The following is a 26,913-nucleotide window of genomic DNA, read 5'->3' as shown; positions in this document are numbered from 1 at the left end:
TTGAACTTAAACAACTATTTCAATATAACTAATGTGGCCTGTTGTGTTAATTTTTTTAGTCCATTGATTTAAATTTGTTCATTTATTTCACTCCATTTTCAGTTGTTTGCACTTTATTCAGACTGGCTATTTGACCTAATCATTTACAAATCAACTTAAATTACAAATTAAAAATTACCATTGCAGTAACCTATAGTAAGTGCCTGCAGGAAGTTTGTTTCAAAGGGAAACAGGACAACCTATGAACATCCATATGATGTTGTAAAAGAGAACAACAGCATTTTCTTTAAATGCACTTGTTGAATTTCACTTGTCACAGTAAAAATGAAAAAGCAGTCTGTGATCAAGGATGAAATTCATATCCAACACCAAAGGTGATATTTGAACAGATCAAGACTTACCCAACCACAAACATTACAATTTAAAACACCATAAAACTGAAGGACTACTGACACGTCAGTAGTTACTCAGCCTCCTGCCAACATTTTACATCTTGAAACACAGGAATTATTTATCTGACAATATTGCAAGAATGAGTGGCTTTACTGGGCACCATTTTCTTTAACTGCACACATACACAATGTCACCTGTCAACATGCTCCAATGCTTCAATAACAGAAGAATAAATTGAAACATCACTGCTCTGCATTTTGTGGCTGCACCACTCATTATCTGAATATAAAGAGGAAAGAACAGACTTTAACTAAAAATTTGTCTGCCTGTACAAATGTCAACTCATTCTAACTGAAGTGTTAAAACTGCTGTGAGACTAAATGCCTCAACACTTTGTAATGAAAAGATGCAGAAATTCTAAAATAGTTCAGCTATCCACTCATTTAATAAAATGCAAAAAATATTAACTTAAATCGAAAACTTCCATTTGAAAGCTGATGCACTTCCATGAAACGAGCCATCAATGTTCAGGGTTACATGACTTTCCACAGAAGTCTGTTCCTTAAACCATGTCCAAGTGAGAGAGATATTCATCCATTAATATTCATGAGGACCTCTGAATCATTTTGTACAGTCTATGTACCTCAATTCCTCAATCTGTTCATTATGCACAAAACAGACAACAAAATAAGACGTTAACCTTCAAACACAGCAAAAACAATTTTAACATTCAGACATCTTACTTGGTTATCCACAAGAGTTTCTTAAACCACTCACAACTTGGAATGTGTACTTCAGTTCCTTTGGATAGTCTATGTTGAGGGCAAAAACAGGACTCATCAGCATGGCAATAGTGCTCGGTAAGGCCTTCAGATCAGACAGGATTACTGCTTCCTCAAGGACCACTGACATGTCAAGGATGTTTTGTCCACCTTTCACCATCACAATGTTAACTTTCATCCCCTCAGTGAATTTATCCTAATGGTCTGTGGCCTACACCAGAGTTTAAAGACAGCAAAAATAGCTTTTACCATTTTTGTTTGCTCTAGTAGTTGTATGGTGGCATCTGCAAGGGGAGGCCAAAGTCAGTGACTTGATCTCATATTCAGATTGGAAACTTCTCAAAAGAGAAATCTTCTCTGCAATCTCTCTCTCTCTGTTTCTATTTCCCTCCCTATCTCTCACTCTCCCTCCCTCCCTCTTTTGTGCTTGTCTCACAAACATAGCAGAATGTTTGTTCCCTTATTTTGCCTTTAGCATTGTGAAAAAAAATCTAACAACAAAATGCTTCAGCGCTTATAATGGTATGTGAAAACCCTAATTTTCATAAATTGCATCCACGTTCTGGCAACTTCTGAGATATTTGCCATTTTATAATCATCAACATCAATAAAATATCAATAAAAAGGAATGGGCCAGTCTTTTAGTGTATTAAATATTACCATTTGGTTGGTCATCCTAATCAGCACATATAAACAGAAAATGGTAATCAACTTTTCACCACTGATCACAAAAAATTTCAAATACTAAATCCAAACACAAAACATAAAGAGTCTTCAATTATCAGCTCCAAGCTTGGGCAGTATTGCGGTACACCACAGTTTTCAAAAGGTATGATGTTCAATATCGTCAAACCATAAGGTCCTTAAGTGATACAAATGTTGAATTAAAGTGATGTATTGTAGTACACATTTGCAATTTAGTTTTTCCCTGCTCCTACAATAACCAACTCTGAACTGGTTTGGTTGAAATAAACGCTTACTTCACAGACTTAAATGTGACAATATTCTAGCTGTACCAAAATTTAACATACTGTCTTTCTCTGCTGTTAATGGGTTCTAATGTACTAATACAGTTTCCTCGGAGAGAGTCGGTTGTTTAGCAGTGGTTTTCATGCGTTCTCCGGAGGCATACCATTAAACTATAAAAACTAGAATGGCAAAAATCACCTAAAGAGTTGTGCAAAACAACTAGTCAGCCATAGACTCAGCCAGTCAGCGATATATTTGTTCAATTGCTCAACCCAGGTATACCAGCTAAAGTCATATCTATGATATTTAACATTAAACACAGCGTTTGGCCAAATGTTACAGTGCAGCCGCATTCAATTTGATTTCACTCACCTTGGAAATCAATCACAGTGATAATTTCCAAGTGGCCAAAGAATGAACTCGACTGCCAAATGTCCATGATGTACCTCGTCACAGTTGCAAAAACATAATCTACGCACACATCTGACTGCCTCTAAAGTCAAGTTGACTTATATTATCTATGTAGTTGGACGAGGATTTGCCATTTTCCATTTGTTTTGTAGTTGAGACATTTTTAACTTGCAATTGCATGTTAACACAACTCCAGTAATCTTTGGTCATGCTGATATAGACTCATATGCTAAAACAGCAAACAGGCAAAATCCCATTTACATGTAAGCCATATATGGCTCGTTATCTCCACTTTGCTAGTGTGCTAACCAATAGCATGCTAATCACTAGCACACCAAAAAAGTTTACATCTTCCTAACGATAAACTTGACTTAGTTTAACTTGTGTTGTTATTTCTCACTTATCATCAGAGATGGACACAGGTCAGCACACAATATGGACCATTGGTGATTCAGGCAAGGCACTTAACTACATGCTAGTGTATTGGACCCAACTTAGCACTATTGAAACAGAACTGAATGTACTGCAGCTGCACTCAGAAGACTGAGCTGTCCCATCATCAGACAGGGAGCAAATTGAAGAGGCAATTGGCTCAGGGGTAGGCTCATTAGCAGGAATCTTCTGTGCATGGTGATTGATATGTATCCTCATCTGAATAAGTGGCAGAAAGGCTGACAGGAAGCTTAATAAGTTGGCAGGAAGGCTGAGAAGTTGAGCCACCTGCCTTTTGCTGATTCAGTCACCTGCCTTTTGTAGAGTCGGTCCATCACACATACTGTACATCTGTTTATGGGCATAACCCTCTGCACTCCGATGAACTTTGTCTCCCACATGAGTCATTTTCGCAACAATTCCATCACCCCTTGATCCTCTTTTGATGATACAACCAGCTTGTTGTAAAAGGGAGCACATCCATCTGCCAGAGTTGCTGCATGTTTCTTGTCAGCCCAGTGGTTTGTGGAGACACAGTGGTGAATAGGCACTACTGATGAGGTTTACTGAACCAGGTGGGTCCTTGGAGGGTCCATCTAAGCCAAATCCAGATCGCTGCTGGGCCTCCTGGTTGACCCAACCTAACTGGCTCATCTGGGGTGAGCAAGTGAGGGTCATCAGCACCTATGAATATAAGCATTTTGATCAGGGCTTGGACAATGACCCCTAGCACGCTAACCACTAGCACAGCAAACTCACAACTTACATCACCCAACAATAAACTTGATTTAAAATAACTATTGTTCCATGTTCTCACTTACTTTTCATCAGACACACACACAGTGCATCACATAACACAGTGGTGATTCAGGCAGGATAATGCCTGACAAGGTGTCCATTATCAGAAATGAATGGTTGCTTCCGCGAAGTCCATTCATTTCTGATAATGGACACCTCGAAGGGCATTATCCCGCTTATACCATGGTCACTTACATAAAAATAAATGTTAAATCAATTATGAATACCTTAATGTTGTTTTTTACTGTTAAAATCCTAAGTTTTTGACAAGAAGCGGCTGAGCGGACTATTTAATATCTCTCATTGTGACGCGTTGCCAAGGTAACCAGCTCTGGCCACAGAACCTGCAGCTCAGTTGGCCGTAGCTCTTTTATTAGGCCTAATCAGTGGAGGAAAGTGAGATGATTGCTTAACGTTATGTTACATTACAAAGTATCATTTCAGAAGACAAGTGCACCTCCTACCGCTTGTGTTTGATCAGAGGATGATGCGAAAATTTGTTTGAAAGAATCAAAGTCCACAGATAGTTTCCTAAATCGTTTTTATTGCAAGAAATAGCCTCACTCTGATCATTAAATTGGTATCAAGCAAGTCAGGATTATGCGCTAGGCTGACGTATTCAACGCCATCCTCGTCTGTCTGGATGCTGAAAGATGTCATGGGCAGCCACGCCGAGCCAAACACAGCTGGATGTCAAACCACACCTATCTGACGAGGCAGAGGGGCGTCTCGGGAGACAGCGCAGATGAACATCTGATTATCTCAAGGTCCGACTCAGGGATACGAGGATGGTGGAAGCTGGTGTCTTTCCCACTCTTTCTGTAACGCTTCAGTATCGCCTTAAAAACAGCATTACTGCCCTTGAATACAGTGTCGCTAATGATGTTGACGTTTTTTAAGTGTCGATTAATGGCGGCTCTAACTCCTCAAATTGGCAACACTGTATTCTCCTCCTTCCTTAGTCGACTGGACAGACGCAAAATGTCATTGAGAGTAGTGGCAGTGTAGCTCTCAAAGTTGATGTCCATGTTAATTATGTTCTGAGTTTCTGTTGCCACGGTTACCAACTAGCGTTTGAGCCAGCGCAATAATTTAGAACAATCAGGCTATTTCAGCGCGTAACTAGTCCCGCAGCTTTGAGAAAACCCTTGCAAACTATATATCAAAACGTGCGTCTCAATTGGGAATGGTGTGCTATGTCTTTTATAGCTCTTTCGTCAATTGTCCGCTGCTTCGCCATACTTTCTCCTAGAGACTTCATTCAAACTTTAAAACGTAGATAATTTAGTCGGGTTGAAATGAACCCTTTTTTGTCACCATTTTTGATATCTCTTATGGATTTCGAGCTATGACCATCTCGACCATAAAGTTTCTCAAAAACATTCTCAGAATTATTCCCCCTAGAGTGGATGACATCATCAGTTAGAGTGAAAGAGCCAGTTAGAAATTGCTGAATTGTTTTTCTAAAATTGCCGTAAAATCCAAACGGTGATTTTTGGATTTTTTTTGTAGACAAACCATTCTTCTCTCGTCAAAGTTCAATTTTAAAGGGTTAGCCCCACCAAATTTAAATAAAGAGGGATCTTGCACCAGCTGCCCTGCTCTGCTGCTCCATTTAAACCCATACAATCTCCTGTCTTCTGAGTCGCAGCCTGATGGGGTGTGTCTTTTTAAATCGACCATTTAGTCATTTTTCTAAAGAATATCTAGACATAAAACACACGTACATCTGGCCCAGACTTGACCACATCTCACAGTGAAATCGTTTTTTTGATAGCAGCTACCGTTTTGTCACAATCACAAGTTGTTCGGAAGAAACCGACAGCGAAAAAGTAGGGGAGAATTGTCAACAGGTGCAACTGTCATTTACACACACATACCGGTATGTGTCAATAACCCACGCACACACATCTCCAGGACAACCAGCCTGAAAATGATTAAATCCATTAAGATCAAAGTTGTCCTCTTAACGAGCACAGTCAAAACAAGGGCATTGTTTGAAAACAATCTCCATCCAACAAGCAGCTAAACTCAGCTTCAGAAAGCGCTTTCCCAAAAAAGTTGAGACAGTAGTCACACACACACACACACACACACACACACACACACACAAACAGGACTAACCAACAGCTAAAAAGTGATTAAAAACAAGCATGGACAGGAACAGGTAAAAAGTGGGAGGGATAGAGAGGTAATTATCAGCAGGTGGGGCAGAACTTACACACGCACACACATACACATTAAGACACACATATACCAGACACATCTCCATGTAGGAACTGGTTGGGCTGCTTGTTCAAAATACTTGGGACAATTTGATAAATGTGTAGTTCAAGTAGACACACACACACAAACAGATGAAGACACACACATACACAGTCACACACAACGACAGGTACATACACACAGACACACAAAATGTTCAGAATTTCTCCCCCTAGAGTGGATGACACACTCAGTTAGAGTGAAAGAGCCAGTGAGAAATCGTCTGAATTTTTTTCTAAATTTGCCGTAAAATCCAAACGGTGAATAGGAGACACATAATTTTTGGATCTTTTTGTAGACAAACCTTTCTACTCTCGTCGAAGTTCAATTTAAAAGGGTTAGCCCCCACCAAATTTAAATAAAGAGGGATCTTGCACCAGCTGCCCTGCTCTGCTGCTCCATGTAAGCCAATACTCCATGCTCCATGTAAGGTGTGCTCCAACACACTTGATTCAAATGCTCAGCTTGTTACTGGGCTCTGCTGAGGCCTGATAACGAGCCATTCATTTGAATCAGGTGTGCTGGAGAAGGGATACCTCTTAAACATTCAGGGCAGTGGTACTCCAGGACCAGGCTTGAGAAACAGTGGTATAGATAACACCAGCAGCCCCCTCGTGCCACTGTCAAATTTCGGTGGCGCTGGAATTGTCTAGTTTATATTATAACTTTGACTCTTATTAATATGGGGCAGCTGATGGTCAAAGACACACCAAATGCTCTCATTAAACGAAGAGAAAGAATACACAGTCCACTTCAGCCAGATGTTTTCTTGAGTAAAATGAATAAAAACAGCCAGTCACAGTGGAATAATGTTAGTGAAAACATTTCCGGAATTCTGTACATAAACATAAGACACCCAGCTGAGGTTGAGAACCATGTAGTCACACAGCTGATCTCTCCCCAGGGCCATTAAGGAGGGCTCAGTTCACTCCCAGAGGCCCCTTCACCAGCACAGTCCCACCTCCTCGGTCACCTCCGTGGGCTCCTTGTCCCGCACCCAGTCCTCAATTCTCAGCAGCATGCTCAGCGCCTCCCACTCCTCCCATCCCTCCTTCCCTCACCTGCACCCGCAGAGCCAGGGAGAGCCCTTTCCCAGTATTGGGCCCCGCAGTCCGCAAGGTCCTAGCTCACACCAAGCAAGTGAGCCCTTCACCCCAGGGACCATTCCCCCACCAAGAGGTCACGGTTTCACTCATGACTCCTATGGCTCCACCCCAAGGATGCACCATCAGCAGCAGCAGCACCAGCAATATCAACAACAACAACAACACCAGCAGCAGCAATTCCTAGGACCTCCACCTCCCCAACCCCAGCCACCAGCCCAGGCTGGACATTTCCCCCATCCACATTCCTACTCCCATTTGCAGGGTGAGCCCTTTGCTATTATGGCATGTGCCCACCAGAGGGTGGATGTGCTGACGGAGGAGAACAGGATGCTGAGGCAGGAGATGGAGGCCTGTCGTGAGAAAGTCAGCAAGTTGCACAAGGTAACATCTACAGAAGATCTTTCAATAGGTTCAATTTATTTTAAGTCTTAAATCTTAAAACAATACTTAAATGCCCATATGTACACTGCAAGTGATATTGATTCCGATAATTGATCCTCCTGTCCATACTGACCACAATAGTGATCTCTCCTAATCCACAGTCCTTGGTCTAGGTAAAATTGTGTTTTAAAGTTCAGCTGAAGCTAGTATACTACTACTACTTAAGCAGTCTGAGTCAGAAAAACCAAGTGGGTATCTGCCAAAGCTTTTTAGTATGAAATTCAAATCTTGCACTTCTCTCACTTCTTAGAGAGTGAGAGAGAGAGAGAAAGGCAGAGGCAGAGAGGGAGAGAGAGAGAAGCGGAGGCGGAGACAGAGAGCGTCAGAGAGACAGAGAGGGTCAGGGTTGGACAGAGATGCAATTGCAGTAGCAGTGCCAGCTCTAATAATAGACATGTAGCTACGTACATATTAGTATCAGATAGTATATGTACATACACAAAACGCTATGGATCTAATGATAACTGTAGTATATCTTATATTGTTCAAAATTGCAGTGAATGTCAGACAGGACTATGGCAGGAGAGATAGCTATAATCAACAATCCAGGTTCAAGCACTCTCTCACTCTTAATCTGATAGCATCATAACTAGGGGCTGCTATCAGATTAAGGTAAGACTGAGCCAGCCCTAACTGTAAACTGTTAACTGTTATCAAAAAGGAGAGTTTTAAGATCACTCTTTAATGTAGAGATGGTGTCTGCCTCCCAGTTTGTTAAGCCCAGAACACACTGACTTAGCAGAGTGAAACCAATTCCATGTTTAGGAGAGGCACCAAACTTAATCTGTTAATAGATGGCTAGTTTTGACCCATGTTGACTGTGGATATTCAGCAGAGAAATTAATTCAACAACATTTTGGATAAAAGTTTGAGGCATATTTCGCTCTTCCTGCCATCATTCTGTCTCCCTTCATGGCTTCTGTTCCCACCGACAGTTGGAAACAGAGATCCAGCTGGTGTCAGAAGCCTATGAAAACCTTGCCAAGTCCTCCTCCAAGAGGGAGGCACTGGAGAAAACCATGAGGAACAAGCTGGAGTTGGAGGTGCGCCGGCTGCATGACTTTAACAGGGACCTCCGAGGTGAGAGAGCAGGGAGGTACAATGAATCACACTCCAAAAATGTATTGGGAAGAGGGGTGACAGGTTAAATGTACCCATATATGACATACATATTTTACCATAGTCACCACAAGTGTATTGGAAGGCTTGTTTGCACATCACAGTGATGACACATAATGAAAGAAAAACACCATAGATCTTCTGACCATAAATCAACACACACAAGTGATATACACACACACAACACACATTAGAGAGAAGAAAGCTTTATTCATGGATCGGAGCCCAGACTTACAACAAGCCACCACAGAGCTTGTTTTTCTTTCCTGCCATCTCACTTTCATGCTTCCCTTCTTTTTTCTCCCTTCATAGTTTTGGCAGACATGTGCATGTTTAGGACATAATTTTCTTGGTCAAAGCTCAGCATAATCACTGTAGTGGTAACGTGGGCCCGCCCTCCAGTAGGCCCATCACCTGCAGGAGGGATCAGAAGGCCGACGCCTTCTGAAGGGGGAAGCAGTACCCTGCCAATACTTTTTGTGTTTTACAGTTTTTACAGGATCTCCTCAATCCCATTGCCACACCTTCCATAGAGGAAGCAGGGGCTGGGGACCCAGAGGTTGGCTCATCCATCACTCAGGCTGAGGTCACTGAGGTAGTTCGGAAGCTCCTCCATGGCAAGGCACCAGGGGTGGATGAGATCTGCCCAGAGAACCTCAAGTCTCTGGATGATGTAGGGCTGTCTTGGCTGACACGCCTCTGCAACAGCGCGTGCGGTGCCCCTGGACTGGCAGACTGGGGTGGTGGTCCCTCTATTTAAGAAGGGGGAGGGTGTGCTCCGAAAAAAGGGGATCACATTTCTCAGCCTCCCTGGTAAAGTCTATTCCAGGGTACTGGAGAGGAGAATTCGTAGTCGAACCTCGGATTCAGGAGGAACAATGCGGTTTTCATCCTAGTCGTGGAACACCCTCCACAGGGTGCTCGAGGGTTCGTGGGAGTTTGCCCAACCAGTCCACATGTGTTTTGTGGACTTGGAGAAGGCATTCGACCGTGTCCCTTGTGGCATTCTGTGGGAGGTGCTTCGGGAGTATGGAGCCTGGGGCCCTTTACTACGGGCCGTCCGGTCTCTGTATGACCAGTGTAGGAGCTTGGTTCGCATTGCCGGCAGTAAGTCAGACCTGTTCCCAGTGCATCTTGGACTCCGGCAGGGCTGCCCTTTGTCACCAGTTCTGTTCATTATTTTTATGGACAGAATTTCTAGGCGCAGCCGAGGGCCAGAGGGAGTCTGGTTTGGAGATCACAGAATCTCATCTTTGCTTTTTGCGGATGATGTTGTCCTGTTGGCTTCTTCAAACCAGGACCTTTAGCGTGTTTTCGGGTGGTTTGCAGCCGAGTGTGAAGCGGCTGGGATGAGAATCAGCACCTCCAAGTCCGAGGCCATGGTTCTCAACCGGAAAAGGGTGGCTTGCCCCCTCTGGGTTGGAGGAGAGCTCCTGTCTCAAGTGGAGGAGTTCAAGTATCTTTGGGTCTTGTTCACAAGTGAGGGAAGGATGGAGCATTGTACCGGTCCATCGTGGTGAAGAAGGAGCTGAGCCGAAAGGCAAAACTCTCGATTTACAAGTCAGTCTATGTTCCTACCCTCACCTATGGTCAACTTTGGTGAACTTTGGGTCATGACCGAAAGAACAAGATCTCAGATACAAGTGGCTGAAATCAGTTTCCACCCCAGGTTGGCGGGGTACTCCCTTAGAGGTAGGGTGAGGAGCTCTGTCACTCGGGAGGTGCTCAGAGTAGAGCCGCTGCTCCTCCACGTAGAGAGGAGCCAGCTGAGGCGGCTCAGGCATCTTTATTGGATGCCTTCCTGGGAGGGTGTTCCGGGCATGCCCAACCGGGAAGAGGCCCAGGGGAAGACCCAGGACACGCTGGAGGGAGAATGTAGCTCGGCTGGCATGGGAACGCCTCGGGGTTCCCCCGAAAGAGCTGGAGTAAGTATCTGGGGAGAGGGAAGTCTGGGCATCCCTGCTTAGACTGCTGCCCCCACGACCCGGCCCCGGATAAGCAGAAAAAAATGAATGGATGGATGGATATTTTCATTGTCTGGAATCAGATTCAGATAACTGACTGTACTGTAGCTGATAATGATGTTCTTTGAGAGAACACTTGTATTCCCAGTATTCCCAGAATGTTTCATCCCTGGAGATGTCACTGCCTGTCATAGCCTGTAAAAGGTGACAAAATTTGGTGCATCAGTCAATAGCAGACTGAGTTTGGCGCTTTAGGGCATTCAATCGTTCGCAACTGGACCTCGTCAGTTTGTCTTAGAAGACACCACCTTTCTCCCACATACAATGCTGTCCTTTCATCTCTCCCTAAGAGATTCAAAGATTTAGCCTCTGAAAACAAACAACAAAGCCATTCACACATGGCTCCAGGAGCCTCCCAATGACAACAATGGGACACTAACGAGGCTAACGACTGTCGTTGACACCAAAGGGTTGCACCCCACCCTGCCTTAATGGGGGGATCGTTTGCCTCACAATAGAGTGATACCATTCTTGTTTTTTGTGGGTTGGTCTCACTCAGGGGATAAATACTTGAACCTAACACCACTGCATTGGACTAGAGCTGTCCTATCTAGTCTGGTTGCGTACGAACTGATGAAGCCTGCTCGGATGAGAGGCGAAACGTCTTCTAAGACAAACTGAAGAGGTCCAGTTGCGAACGATTGAATGCCCTAAAGCTTACAATGACCTGGATGAATGAGAATATTCACAGGCACAGACTGAGTTTGCAACAGCAAGTTCTGAACCAAGAGTCTGGACCAACTTAGTGAATAGCTGTGGGTTTCTTAATTATCTGTGAAAAATAGGATGCTAAAATCTTGGTGTGAGTGTGTGTGTTTGTGTTTGTCCCAACACTGAGCATGTTTGTTGTTTTAAAGAGCGCATGGAGACGGCCAATAAGCAGCTCGCTGCTAAAGAGTGTGATGGCTCAGACGACAACCGCAAAACCATCTCCCAGCTTCTTGCACAGAGTGAGTACCACACACACAGAACCAGGGACATTTAACATGCCAATCCTGGCATTCCCCAGGGTCTTGACAACTTTATTGTCCATTTCATTGGATGTGTCTAAAGAGACACAAAACATCAGGTAGTTCTCAAATTGATCTGAGTTCCATTTTAATCCAATCATGGATTAATCAAGACCCTGAGGAATGGATGAATCCATGGATTAATACATACATGAATTAATTAATTCCCAGATAATTTTGATCCATGCATGGGTCTATGCATGGACTAAAATGCAACATTACCGCATTATGGTGTGCATAACAACATTTTTTTTAAAATAAAGCATCAAGTGGCAATGGTCGGGAATAAAGCAGAATGCAAGCACTTGGGTGCTTGTTTCTTTTGTAATGGGCAAGTGGCAAAACTCTTGATTTTGATTGTGGCTGGCACATTTTTAAAAACGACCTATTTTGATAAAAAACTGACTGGCTTATATAATTGAAAAGTATAGACATATTCAAATTTAAACAACTCAAGATCAACAAAGTCTGAAGATGATCCAGTCAGTTTTTGGAAATTGGCCCAGCAGTTTCTGTGACACTTTGAAAATAGGATTTTGAGAAAATTGAGAAAAATATTCAAAATTTGACATTTTTAGAGCAGAAAACCCAGGGAGCAAAGATTCAGATGACTTGAGAGATTGACATGAAAGAATTTTGACTTGGTCAAGTTGTTTTCAAGATAATTGTGAAAATGTAAATGTGATTTGTACAGCACCACCTTGAGGTTAATGAGTTTAATTTAATATGGCTGAGCAGTGGGTGGAATTTGCAACCCACCCACCCTTTTTTGTGTTTCCTTACAGTTTTTGATGCACACTTTTAGGAAAAAAAAGCAATTCCAAGAACAAAAAGAATAGGGTTACAGCAGAGAAGCATCACTGCATGGACCACTAATAATAATAATAATAATAATAATAATAATAATAATAAGAAGAAGAAGAAGAAACAGAAGAAGAAGACGAAGAAAACCAATGGGATTCCAGCAGCAGAGCTTTGCTGCTTGAACTCTGAATAAGGAAGAAAGACATTATGTTTGTACATTCTTGTGTGTGTTCAGACAAAGAGACACTGCGTGAGAAGGAGAAGCTGGAGATGGAGTTGAGTGCGCTGCGTTCTACCACAGAGGACCAGAGGAGACACATCGAGATCAGAGACCAGGCACTCAACAATGCCCAGGCCAAAGTAGTCAAGCTGGAAGAGGAGGTAAGAATGTCACCTGTCACTCATACTGGATGTTATCCTTGTTGGTGGATTGGGATTTGCTTGTTGTCATGTTTATCAGAGCCAGAAAATCCTGATTTAGATAAACAAGATAGATAAAAAAGCCCAGGTGGAGCTGAGGTGGGTCAATCATGTTGCAACCACATTCACTGAATATGATGAGGCTGAGTCAATATATAGACATAAATACATAAATAAACAAATATAATAAAATGGAATCAAATAGAAACTATAATACTACTAACAGTACTTAAGAATATATATATACACACCAGTGCTTTGCAAGTTAAGTTCAACAGTCATATGAGGTGTGAGGAATGAAGCCCGGTGGTGTTGGACAGGATGCTGCAGCAGGGACAGAACAGTTTGTAGCTGTGGTGATTGGGGTCTCTGACGACCCTTTTGATCTGCTCCCTGAACCACTGGGTGTAAAATCCTCCGTGAATGGTAGCTTCATCGTGGTTACATGATGTGCAGTCAAAACCCTCTGTTATAACTTACAGTTGAGGACAGTGTACATGCCATGCCAGGTGGTGATGCAGCCAGTGAAAATACTCTCAATTGTCTAGCTGCAAAAGTTGCAGACCCAGTATGCTGGAGTCCGTCTTGAGCCTCTTCAGCCTGTGGAGGAGGAGGAGCTGTTGTCTTGCTGACTTTGTAATGGAGTTGCTGTAGTGAGTCCAGGTCAGGTCCTCGTGAACCTGAAACTGCTGACTCTCTCCACCGTAGTCCCATTGAAGGGATAATATGATGTGTCCTTCTCCCTGTTGCTTCCTGTAGTCCACAATCAACTTCTTTGTTTTGCTGACATTGAGTAAGGTTGTTGTCCCGGAACAAAGATGTCAGGACTCTGACCTCCTCTCATTAGATGTCTCATTGTCGTGATCAAGATAGTGATGGACGTGCCATCAACAAACTTGATGACAGAGTCACAGCTGTTGGTGGTCTCGCAGTTATGTGTGTGTTAATAGAGTGTACAAGAGAGGGCTGACCACTCAGCTTTGGAGATCACCAGGGAGGTAGCGCTCCTGGTGCTGCTATTTGCCTTTGAAGCTTAGCTAGGATCTACTGACTAGGACAGGAACATAAAACATTGCAGTCATCTAAGCAAGACTTAAATGGTGATGCTTTATAAATGGGAAAAAAATGCTGCAAAGCTGCAGGACCACCTGTCAATCAAATGAATTTGTTATTAGAAATTATACAAAGATTTCTTTCCCTTTTTGTACTATTTTTAAGGCATTTTCACACCTTTATTAGAGATTTTTTACAGTACAGAAATGACAGGAAGTGTAGGGAGAAGATGAGGCATGACATGCAACAAAGGTACACAGAGCAGACTTGAACTGGGGACATTGTTTTTCACAGTAGGCACCTTAAGCCCTGGCACTAAGATTTCTGTAGCAGTGATAAACTCCACCAATCTTGCTAAGACTTCGTAAGCTATTCAGTAAAATGAAGTAACAGAAAATGAATAAAACTTTAGGCAGGCTGTGGACCATTGAAAGGAAACAGCTGGGAATCACTGTTTATCCGGTGTTCATGCACCTTCACAAGCAAAAGTAGAATATCCGTACATATAAACACACACTGTTGTATAAAGAGGCTTTGACATCTAATTTTTTTCTTATTTCAGATTTGTAAGGACTGACACACACTTGCCTGCTTTGTGTGGGGAAAATCTGGTCATGTAATTGTTTGTTTTGATTCTTGGCGAGTAGCTTGTTTCTCCTAGTTACCAATGTTTTACTTTAGTGGAAAATCTCTCAGTGCGGCTACTTCCAGGACTCTGCCTGGTGTTGGCCTGCAATCTGACACCAGTGTCTCCTCCAAGATCTGCTGACCTGTCTGTTTGACTTGGTGGATGCATGTATATTGTAATGTCTGTGCTTATAATTACAATTTAAGCACAGGGAATAAAGAATGTTTGGCAAATGCAATATACACTAAATGTACAAGGGACATCTTTGATGCTAGTGCAGATCGCAGACACTCACTCATGCACTGTAGACACTATTCAACAGAGGAAACAAGTAAACAAGAAACCAAGTACTTGAAATCATTACAGTTCAATACACCTGGTGTCAAGAAATGTACCAGCCACTTCACTAACAGTTAAAAGTATAAACCAAAGGATTTCTACTTATAACCGTGCACATACATTACAGACACTGTTGTATATCACTGTGGTTCAAAAATAATGTGTGCATTTTGGAATATAGACTGCAAATTTAAAAAACTACTCGGTTCAGCACAGCATGATGGGAAATGTGGGCCGTCACAATAGTTCTGGCTTTAAGAAAAATTGATGCAAGTGCGGAGTGTGTGTGAGTGTGTGTGTGTGTTTGTGTATGTCCAGAGAGCAGCACACTGCTCTGCCTTGGTTGCAAAATGTAGATACATTTACTAATTCAGTGCTTTTCACTGCAGTAACCAGTTGAAAAATGTTAACTAATGTTGCCATACAGACCAGGTTATGCTGAGGCTATAATAGATAGTAGATTATTTTTACCAAATGTTATATATACCATAATATGTAACACTGGTTGTACTCTGCAGTTATTGTGGTGAAAGTAATGCAATGGAAGAGTAATCAGTGATGCATTACTTACTTGTGTATTTTGATATCTTTAATAGATAGCAGTGATGCTTGAGGCCAAGCAATCAGTCCACTCCAAACAGGCAAATTTTTAAAAGGCACTGCACTAGTGGCTAAAAATTAGCCAGCAGCAAAACTGCCCTGTTGAAGTACATAGGTTATATGTGAAGTAGAAAATAAATGAAGACCTGCTGATATTGGCGTTTGAACAAGATGGAGCAGTTCCACTAGAAAAATCTGCTCCCTTGCAGATGAACCTCTTCCTATTTTCTTTTTCACATGTTGTAGTAATGGACATCAGCAGTAATGACCTGAGCTCTGCAAGCTTGTTTTCAAAGCAGTGGCATCTGTGAATGTGTGTCACTCTCCAGTCTTCCAGTCCTCCCCACACACACTCACACTGGTGGCACGTGGGTAAGACTCATCATCACTCTCTCTTCACCTCTTCACCCATCATCCCTTCATCCTGGACCTGGTTTGGTCCGGATCCAGGAGGCTGGTGGTGGGGGGGCTGGGGGGGCAAAAAGGACTGGAAATCGGTCGAAGCTGGGCCAGAGCCGGTCTCTGATACAAAAGGCCTGCTTGTTGTCAGAACAAAAGAGCTGCAAGCTTTTCTGTTGCTCCGTCTTGCTCTCTAGAAAAATGAGAGAGCCTTGGCCATTGGCCTGCCTTCTAACAGCTCCACTTGGTTCAGCCTTCCTCTCCTCTTTTCTCTCCAGTCTAGTCTTTGTTTTCCTGCTGTTGTAGATAGTCAGTCTGATCTAAATCAGTCAGTAGCACAGCAGTAGCGAAGGCTCTCGTTGAGAGGAAGTGAGGCTTAAGGGACATGATGTGAGTATGAGAAGAGTGTCATCTGTAATCAGTTTTACATTTGTTTGGACACTCATCAATGTAATGATACTGAGCTAATGCATCTCCACAAATGTCATACTGACAAATGTCAGTAATGCAGATCCTTCCTTAGTTAGAGGATTTTTTATATGCTTTTGTATATAAAAAAGTTGGTTGCAAATGAGTTCAGATAATGATACTGTATGTAATGAGGCAGAATATTTTGGAGTTGAACATCATCCTCACAGAAAAAATGACACAACCCCACTGAAAATGTAGGGTTTTTTTTTAATATTTAAAAATAAAACCACATAAAACATGGTAAAAAAATGGTGAAGAAGGACAGTCAGTACATTGACCTCTGTAGGATTAACACCATAACTCTGATTTCTGTCGTCTCGGTGCTCCTTGAACAGAATTTCTATTGATATTTGAAAGGGCTTACAATGATTATGATAGAAAATCTATCCTTGAATTGCCAAAACCAGGTACAGACACAACTCTTTATCTACAGAGACCCAACAGTTCCCTCATAAGCAAGCACTTACGCGATAATGGCGAGGAGGCAGAAACCTCAAGCAGAACCAGGCTCTGGGTGGATGGCCATCTGCTTCAACCGGTTAGGTGAAAGAGAGAGAGAGAGAGAGAGAGCGAGGCAGAGAGATAAGATAAGATCAACTTTATTTATCCCCAGCTGGGGAAATTTGGTGTTCCAGGCAGCATCAGAAGCAATAGCAATAGCAAAGGCAATGGAAAATAAAAAAATACAAAATACAAAATAAGAACTTGACTATTTGTATATTTTATACAAAAGACTATAAAAAGTATTGAGAGAGAGAGAGAGAAATGCAATCACAGTATTGACAGCTTTAATAGATTTGTAGCTGTATGAAGTACATATGGCATCCAGAAAATCCATGAAATCTGCTTGCTAGCTTGCTTCTCGAATTTTCAGCATTTTCAGAAACAAGTTCTGTGAACAACTCAGAAACTGAATTAACTACACAGTTTTTAAGAAAGGACAGAAATTGAAATTGTGAAGGGGTTTGTGTGTTTGTGAGGGCCAACACTGATTTACATTTTTACATTAACCATGAGGATTGAGAGACTGGTTGAATAGAATTTTCAACCAATACTGGTCAGTTAATTATAGGTCTGAAGCAAAATCATTTCTGTGAACTACTGAGGACATCTGTGAAAACAATATAAACTCAAAAGCTTGACATTTAAATAAGATTACGTCTTTATTTAAAGTAATTTATGATGAGTATCTGGGATAACAAATGTATTATCTGTTCCTCTGAAACTATTGTGCATTTGATTCACATTACAGATAATGATAGCATTGGAGTAGTTAGCTGTAGCTTGAATGAACATAATATCATCTACCTGACAAGGGAAGATTAGAAAACCAATTTATAAACACCACAATTCAGTTTGTTTGAGATAATTAAAAGATATTGGTTGATAATAGAAAAACAAACATTTTTGTTAAGATGCTGCTCACTTATAAATTTTTAGAAGTATGGCACAAAAGTACTTAATTATTTCTCACTACTAAGAGACAATCATAGGTAAAAACTCTACAGCGTAGCAGTACAGTGGAATACTTTTTGCACAAATCTGAAATTTAATGTTTCACAGAGCACATTTAAAGTGGCCTTAAAGAAGTAGTTGCAAACTACCATGTAATATTTCGACTTTAATTTAAACTTTTTATAATCAAGACAATATGACCATGTTAACATTGCTACCCCGCCGACTGCTATTTCTATATATGTGTTGATTGTATTGTCTTTGCTTGTCTTTGTTGTTTTGCTTTTATCTCATGGTGTGTTAAGTGTTATACTACGCATCCTCTGTGATTTTTAATGTATGTAATGACTGCAGTGCAGTGTTATATGTGTTTTTTATCAGATAAATTCACTTATTCATTTAAATTAATATGTTTTTAGCCAGACTTGGTCAACAAAAGAAACATAAAAAGTTGACAATAAGCAATTCCTGCTGAACTGCATTGACTAAGGATGTTTTTGAGGCTTCTCAGTCCTGGACTCCTCATAGCCATGATGTAAGTGTTGCCTTCTGTGTGCGTGTTTGTGTGTGTGTGTGTGTGTGTGTGTCTGGGTGCGTAGCTGAAAAAGAAACAGGTTTATGTGGAGAAGGTGGAGAGGATGCAGCAGGCTCTAGCTCAACTCCAGGCAGCCTGTGAAAAGAGAGAACAACTTGAGCATCGACTCCGAACAAGACTGGAGAGAGAGCTGGAGTCGCTACGCATGCAGCAGGTAACACACCAGGCCTGTCTAATTAAAAAAAATTTAATAATACACTAAAAAGCACATGTACAACATTTCAGAATCTTCATTTTATTGATTTTTTTTTTATTTGAAGCCTTCTTCGGGTCAGCTATCTTTTACCATTTAAGGTTACCACAGCATTAAATTGCAACATTTGGAAAGTAACATTGGTGATAAGTCAGCAACCCAATTCATTTTGAATCCAGAAATGACAGAGTCCTTTTCCTATGTTCTGTTTCCCTCATTCTTTCTGTCTCCTCTCTTCTTGTCTCCTTTGTCTCTCCCAGCGTCAGGGAGGCTCTCAAAGCAACAGTGCAGTCCCGTCAGAGTACAGTGCCACAGCACTCATGGAGCATCTTAGGGAGAAGGAGGAGCGGATCCTGGCTCTGGAGGCTGACATGACCAAGTGGGAACAGAAGTACTTAGAGGAGAGCGTAATGAGGCAGTTTGCCCTGGATGCTGCCGCCTCTGTTGCCACTAAAAGGTACATGTGCATGAAATGTACTTACATTTAATTCTCTGAGCCATTGTTGCAGACACTCATGTCTCTCAATATCAGATTACAGCAGTAGAAAATTAGTGTCTGTTATTCTTTGTTTTGTTTGAATAATGATATAGAGAATGAATGAAGCACAGTCCAACAAATGGCAAACACCTGACTTGAGACACCTGTCAGTCAAGCTAAAACGTCCTCAAACATACAAAACTTAAAGTAAAAGTGAAATTTAGCTGTTTATTTCTATTTTTTTTCTGATAAACTTACAATTAAGTACCTAAAATCAAGTGGTCATTAGGAAAACTGCAGATTACAGCATTCTTTTTTTGTACACTGACTGCTGTGTTTGGGCAACACTTGTTTCAATTGTATTTATGGGTATAACTTTATTTTATTCTCCTTGCACTGGAAATGGCCTAATGTGAACATCTATCCCAGAATGAGACAAACAATCAGAACAAATCAGGAGTTCAGTGTGGATGAGCTACATTTGAACACTGTTGTAATCCTGTTCTGATCCATCCTGTTTTGCAGGGATACGTCTGCAGCAGTGATCAGCCACTCTCCCAGTAGCAGTTATGACACGTCGGTGGAGGCTCGAATCCAAAAGGAAGAAGAGGAGATTCTTATGGCCAATCGGCGTTGTCTGGACATGGAAAGCAGGTAAAGCACTCAACACACATACATGTGGCCTCCCTGAGACTTGGACATCCGGATGATGGGTTTTTGTTTTCAGGTCATGGCTTCAGGTTCCTCAGTGGGTCTTGAGAACAATTTCTGTTTTTTAGCTCTCTCCATGTGCAAATCAAACACAAAGGACCTCTAATTAATCTGCTTATCACTTGAGCTATTAGATGGACAGCAACAGCAAACACTGTTTTATAAATTCAATAAAAAGCACAGAATACACTGAAGTGTCCAAAACAAGAGATGAAAAAGATGTTGTAGTCTACAGTGAATGATGGATGACAACCATCCATAAGTCATTGTAGACCGGCTGTATCACATTGTGTTTCAAAGACATGCTGCAGCACACCCAATAGTATGAAGACTGCTGTTAAATCTGTCTGTTGATCTTCAACTGTCAAGTAAGAGATCTTATGAATGATTATGATAATCACTTATGAGTGATTTTCCCTGACACATCTGAAAGTTAAAAGAGTGGCGTATTTTGTACTTTAGCAGTTTTTCATTAATAGTTCATCCTGGTTCTACCTGTCTGCTATGACAAATGCAGTCCACTTCCAATGCTTATAATTATTTATTTCTTGTGGAGCTTTTCAGCCTCATCATAGGGTCTGCAATGTGTTGCAAGACCTGTTGTTGGTCTAAAGACTTTGATCTCTCCACCTCTGTCCATGTGGTTATGATGCAGGATGACATCAATAAAACTATTCAATGAATGAGTGACCTGTCAATCCATATGACTTCATGTTTGCTCATCTTGGTTTGTTTGTAAAAAGCCAGCATGAACATGGAGTGGACCAGAACTAACAGGCAACAATATGTCTTTTATAATCTGGACCAAATAAACTGAACAAGGGGTGTAAAACCACTGGTGTGGCTATCAGGATCTCACTGTTCTGCAGTAACTATGGGTCCATTTTGGTCCTCCCTCTTGTTCTGCGGAATCCAGGATAAAGAATCTCCATGCCCAGATCATAGAGAAGGATGCTATGATCAAGGTGCTTCACCAGCGCTCCAGGAAGGAGCCTATCAAGTTGGACACACCATCTGCCATGAGACCCTCAAAGTCCCTGATGTCCATCTCCAACACTGGCTCCAGTGGTTCCGGACTGCTTTCTCACAGTCTGGGACTCAGTAATTCACCCATTACTGAAGAACGCAAGGACACCAGCTGGAAGGGCAGCCTGGGTAAGAACCAGACAGAGTATATACCATGTGTGACTCTTTTAAGAACAACAACTGATACTATAGGTTAGAACTGGGGTTTGGGCAGTTACTTGTAGTAACTGTGCTACTGTCAGTGTTTTTGAGTATCAATTGTTCTCTTCTCATGTTCCTCTAGGGATTTTACTGGGTCCCGAGATTCGTACAGAGTCCCTCAGGACAGAGTCAATCTCATCGTCTCCCTCCCCGGTGCTTCCCTCCACCCCGATGACCACAAGCCACTCAAAGACAGGCAGTAGGGACAGCTGTACCCAGACTGAGAAGGGCCCAAGTCAGGACACCAGCAAGCCCAGCACTCCAGCACTGCAGAGCATGACGCTGCCTGCCCGCCTGTCCAGCCCCAGCCCGGTCTACATCCCTGACCGCTTAGCAGGTTAGCTCACACTGCCTGTCAGACATATCAGTATAAGCTGGGCTCTGTGTAAGGCTCTGATCACAGCCACAGTTTGCCTCATATAGATATTCAGTTTATAATTATATGAAACAGAGAGAAGCATTAAACCCTCTCACTAGAAATGGTGGAACCAGATGTTAGTCTTTTTCTTAATCAATTACTTAAGTGATTGATCAAGAATTTCTAAGTGGTTGTTAATTGATATTATGTCAGTAAACTTATTGGTGAATTGAATTGAGTTGTTTCAACACACTACTTGAGAATGATCAGAAGTAAAAAACAAACCTACATTATGTTAAATAGAAAGAATAAAAAAAACAATGTTGGGAACTTGTAGGAGCAACGTGGAGATTAAGCTGATGTTAAGGATAGTTATACCAATAACTGCATTAATATCAATAAAAATGATAATAAGAATTGACAACAATTGTCGCACCACTCAGAGCTCAGGGACCAATAACAAAACTGCAGCTACAGTCCCACTAAATAGTCCATGAGCCAAGGCCCCAAAATTGACCCCCGACGAGATATACTCATTTGAATATGTGCAGGTTGTTTAGGCAGGATGTCCATAGAATATAATCAGATCATAATAATCCCATATATGATGCACGTTTCTGAATTTGATGCAAATTTCAATATACTTACAACATACTCACGAAACACATCTTGAACATTTTTACTTTTGAAGCAATACTTGGAACAAAGAACAGTATACAGTATATTAGATAATACAGATGACAATTCAAACATGTATTGTTCAAACAACTATCAACTATCAAGCTCACTCCTCACTTTCAGACCTGTCAGTCAGGTCTGCATCTGTGATCAAGATTTCATGGTCATCCTCTTGGGGTTGATTGTCGCATGTTTGCAAGTTGCACATGTTGGTGCATTTCAAGCCATTGCTCATGCACTGGCACTCCGGGAGCTTACATTTACGGCTGCATTTACAGGACAGCAGCTGTAGCACTGCCTCAGGTGCTGGACATCCCTGCATCCATTTGAAAGTGAGCTGACCATTATTTCTGGCCCAGCCATGCTAAACTGGGCTTGGAACTTCCGGATGTTGTTGGAGACTTCTTCTCCAGATGCCAGCCTGGTAGTTGGCACGCATAGCATACATAAGAAGGCAGTCCTTGCATGGTGGCAGCTGGCTGGATTCAAGCTCCCCACGCCGTGCACAGAAAAGCTGGTAGCGGGCTGTGTTGACAGCCTCTGTTGATGTGGGTGCTGAGCACCCAAAAAGAATGTCAGTATTACCTAGTGTCTCTGATGTGAATAGATACATAGAAGAAAAATTAAATTCTTATTTCCGCCTATGCATAATTTAAAGAAAGAGAGTTATAACTGTCACATATATGATCTGAGCAACCACTAATACATTTTTTAAAGTTCTGTCACATGTTTAGAACATATTGGGTTGATTTAGGCAGCCTGAGTGGTCCACAAAAGTCACCAAGCCCCATAATACCAAACATGTACCATACACAGTTCACAGGTTTCAGCTATAAGGAGTCTAAATATTCAACGCATGATAACCATCACTAAGCTACCAGTCTGCAAAGGCTATCATGCCAATAAATAATGTGAACATATATAGGAAGAAGAAAATAGCAATTAGAAATGCCCCACCCGTTCGATTGTGATTGGTGGTCTGGCTCATGGACTAAAAGGGCTGTTCACTTAAAATGTTAAAAATAGTATTTTACATTTATCCAGTGAACCCTCGCAACCACCTCCACCACCACAACACATATGCACAAATAATTACAGACAACTGCTCTTTAAATCTAGCATAAATAGCATGTATTTAATTTCAACAATACTGATCAACAATCAGTAATCATTCAAACAATCAATCTTCAAAACAAAGCCTGACTACTCAGGAGACACAATCAATCTAATGTGCTAAGCACACAACAACCAGCAAGCACAATGAAAAATTTCAAAGCAGCAATAAAGGACTTGGCAGTCCATTACTATAACAACAATACAATAAAGCTTATACAACAGAAAAGCTTGCAGTAACACATTGTCATTAAACTTTATTACTTCGGGAGCAATTCATTTGGGTTTCAGTTTGTCTGGAGGGTCTTGCGGAGTTGTGTGACTTTGTCTGTGGTTTAATGGCAGTGGAGGACACAGTGGAAAGTTGACCATAATTGAAAGAGAGTGGGACCTAGAAATTATATTTCTCTTTCTTGAAGAAAATGGGAAATCTATGTCTTCCTTCTGCAGTCAAAATGAGATGTTACTCATACTCTGTTACTCATCTACAGGACTGTTGCCTGGGCCACTTAAATTACAAAAATCTGTTTAGGAACAACACATATCCTGCACCAACTTGACATCGCAGTGGAAAGGTAGAGCAGGGTACATTGATTCTTATATCCTTGGTGACTTCACGGCCATGACATTGTTCAGGCTTTTGTTACGTGTGGGCCTCTCTTTGTTTAGGCTTTCAGTTTGACATGCAGGCCTCTCTGTTCATCCATGTTGTGAGTTCCCATGGCCAACATCATCAGTCTCTCACTGACCTAAATTTACTCTTATCACATTTTTATAAGTTAATAAGTTTGAGTTGCATATGCATAATGAAATGAAAATGTTAACTGTACCAATGAAATGGGAGAACTGGTAAAATTGTAACATTGTTACAAGATGTGGCTGCGGAAATGTAAATATGCACATATCATGCAACTAATTATACTTTTACTCATATTGAAATGTGAAATTCTAATAGTTTTGGAAATATATCCTGCTATACTGTATATGATGGTTGAGCGTGAGGAAGAGTGGACTGTATGCCTTAGCTGATCTCTGTCCGATTGCACTACTAGTTAGTATGTAACCCGGCTAATTAATGTAGCTCTAATTTACAGATGTTCTCAAAACACTTTCATAGGCACTTTCTAGGCTGCTGTGCACAGCGAAGGCTCTGGTCCCCCCACCCCACATGGCAACTCAGGCAGGTGTGCGTGGAGCAAATTTCTTGCCGAAACTCGGCAAACAAAACATGTTTCACAAACATTTGATTTTTTTTTGCAAATACGAAACTTACCAATAAAACAAATAGATATTTTGAATATGAATATGGCATGTCTTACAAAAAAAATACATATCCTGCAAACACCAAAAAATAAAATTGTCAGGAAGGTGGGGACTTAGGGGGATCTATGAGGGGAACTATGAGTGGAAACTAAGGGTTGAACCCAGGTGCAGACAAACAAAGGGGACGTAGACTATGGTATAGACGAGACTAGATGACATGAACAAAGACAAGACAAGGAAAACCACTCACGACACGGAAGGACATGAACACAGACAAACCAAGGGATGCACTAGATTTAAATTAACAAGTTTATTAATCACAACTAAAGACACAACTATGGGAACTAACACAAACTCTAAGGGCTAAACACACAACAAAGGCTACACAGGGAAACACTGAGCAACTGAAAAAACTCACACAAAACCTGGCGGAACTACGACAAGACACGAAACTCAATTACATAAACTGTGGGAAGACTATAGACATGACTAGGAATAAACTATAAATAAAACAGAAAACACTCCCGAAGGAGGAAAACGCAGAAGCTATGAAATGCAACAGACAGAACTAGGTGAGAAAAACTATCAATTCAAAGTTCACTCCTAAAAACGGAATAAAACAAGAATCTAATAAAAGTACTCAAACACAAAATCTCTATCGAGGAAAACAAATCGGCAAGCTACAAAACTATGAAAAGAAAACAGAAACTAAGTTATGCACGTTCAAACAAATAACACGCACGACAGGACAATACTAAGGGCGGGGAACACTACATAAATCAAGACCTGGACATGAACAAAGTAAACTCACTTACATGGACTGAAACAAAGGACAAGGGCAAACCAAGGAGACATACACATGAAACACGACACGGACGTGAACAAAGATAACACAGCACAGAAACACTTACGTGAGACCAGACTCGGACATGACAAAGAAACCACACAACAAACACTCCCTATGGGACTATGGCAAGAATTATAACAAGAACACAGACTATGACTTTGACTAAGTTTTCTCAGACAACAACCCGACAAGGACAAAGGGAAGACACAGACTTAAATACACTAGGGAGGAACACTAATGACGCACAGGTGGAAACGATCAGACAATCACACAGGAGGGAAAACACAGGAAGTAAAGTAACAAAAGGACACATAGCATGAACCTTCAAAATAAAACAGGAAGTAGCCAAAACCAGGCAAGACAAGACACAATGGGAAACTTAACCAATATACAAACAAGACAGGGCAAGGGATGAGACTAAGACAATACAGAACTCTAACATAAAACATGGCATGACTATGAGGACAATATGGATAACACAGACTTGAACAGAGAAACGAACATGAACTAAGAAAACACTAGAATGAACACTTACAAGGAACAAGGCAAAAGATCAACAAGAGAAAAACTAAACTAAACTGCCGTGCATGGCACGGATCATGACAAAAATAAAATCATGACTTTTGGCCCTTGTCTTTCCACCTTGATTGTCTATATGTTCTAGTAGTTCACTTTCCACAACAGCAGGTGGTGATATGAGTCAATTTAAACATGACAGAAGATAGTAGGTAGGGGATTGAAGTAAGTATGGTTGTTGTAATTAGCTGCTTAACTTTGGCCTGAAAGCAAAGTAAGTACAATGTGTATGGCTGCTGATCTACTTTAGTAAAGCAAATGTGCCAATTTGTGTGTAAAATGGTGCACTCACCCACTTATGAATTTACAGTGAGCTATGATCTTTGATGGTCTTTGGGCTCTAGGTTTGAGTCAGGAGCATATGACATACAGTCAAGAAGGGACAAAGGAAACAGCTTTTTTTTTCCAACACATGAAAATAACAAATAAATAAATAAATATTGTTGTTGTTGTTGCTCAGATAGTGTGTTTGTTGAAATCTGATGAAGCTCTAGCACCTATCTGTCCAGAAGTAGCATTGTAGAACCCAGAACATGTGGAGAGGCATCAGAACCATGACAGACTACAAGCCTAACACTCAGCTTGCCAGCCACGGCCCCACCCTGCCTGACACCTTAAACAGCTTCTTTGCCCACTTCGACACATCAGGCAGAAGAGAAGCCATACACCTACCCTGGCTGGAGGAGCAGCACCAGCCCCTCGTCCTGCAGCAGCACCAGGTGACATCCACCCTGAGGAGGATCAACACCCGCAGAGCTACAGGTGTCAGGCAAGACTTTGAGGACATGCGCTGACCAGCTAGCAGGAGTGTTCCTGGATTTCTCAACTTCTACAGGGCCACAATTGAAAGTATCCTCTGCCTTAGTATGACAGTGTGGTATGGCAGCTGCATGGCACAGGAGAGGAAACAACTGGAACGGGTGGTTAAAACAGCACAGGGCTGCCCCCTTCCTGA

At 41.6% G+C, this 26,913-nt stretch overlaps 1 protein-coding gene across 1 annotated transcript in view; it reads left to right on the top strand.

The window, feature by feature from the left end:
- The window catches only part of amot (angiomotin), a 41,834-nt gene that overhangs the window by 5,241 nt on the left and 9,680 nt on the right, over positions 1 to 26,913 (top strand). The window contains exons 2-10 of the mRNA XM_041951954.1: positions 6,955 to 7,537; positions 8,533 to 8,677; positions 11,598 to 11,690; positions 12,790 to 12,935; positions 18,519 to 18,668; positions 18,968 to 19,164; positions 19,711 to 19,839; positions 20,813 to 21,051; positions 21,206 to 21,460. Of these exons, the coding sequence (XP_041807888.1) occupies positions 6,955 to 7,537; positions 8,533 to 8,677; positions 11,598 to 11,690; positions 12,790 to 12,935; positions 18,519 to 18,668; positions 18,968 to 19,164; positions 19,711 to 19,839; positions 20,813 to 21,051; positions 21,206 to 21,460 (1,937 nt within the window). The remainder of the gene's footprint in view (positions 1 to 6,954; positions 7,538 to 8,532; positions 8,678 to 11,597; positions 11,691 to 12,789; positions 12,936 to 18,518; positions 18,669 to 18,967; positions 19,165 to 19,710; positions 19,840 to 20,812; positions 21,052 to 21,205; positions 21,461 to 26,913) is intronic.

Source organism: Chelmon rostratus, chromosome 14, assembly GCF_017976325.1.
Source record: "Chelmon rostratus isolate fCheRos1 chromosome 14, fCheRos1.pri, whole genome shotgun sequence".
In the NCBI taxonomy this organism is placed as follows: Eukaryota; Metazoa; Chordata; class Actinopteri; order Chaetodontiformes; family Chaetodontidae; genus Chelmon; species Chelmon rostratus.
Note: the sequence above shows the minus strand (reverse complement) of the source record. Positions and strands in the feature narration are given on the sequence as shown.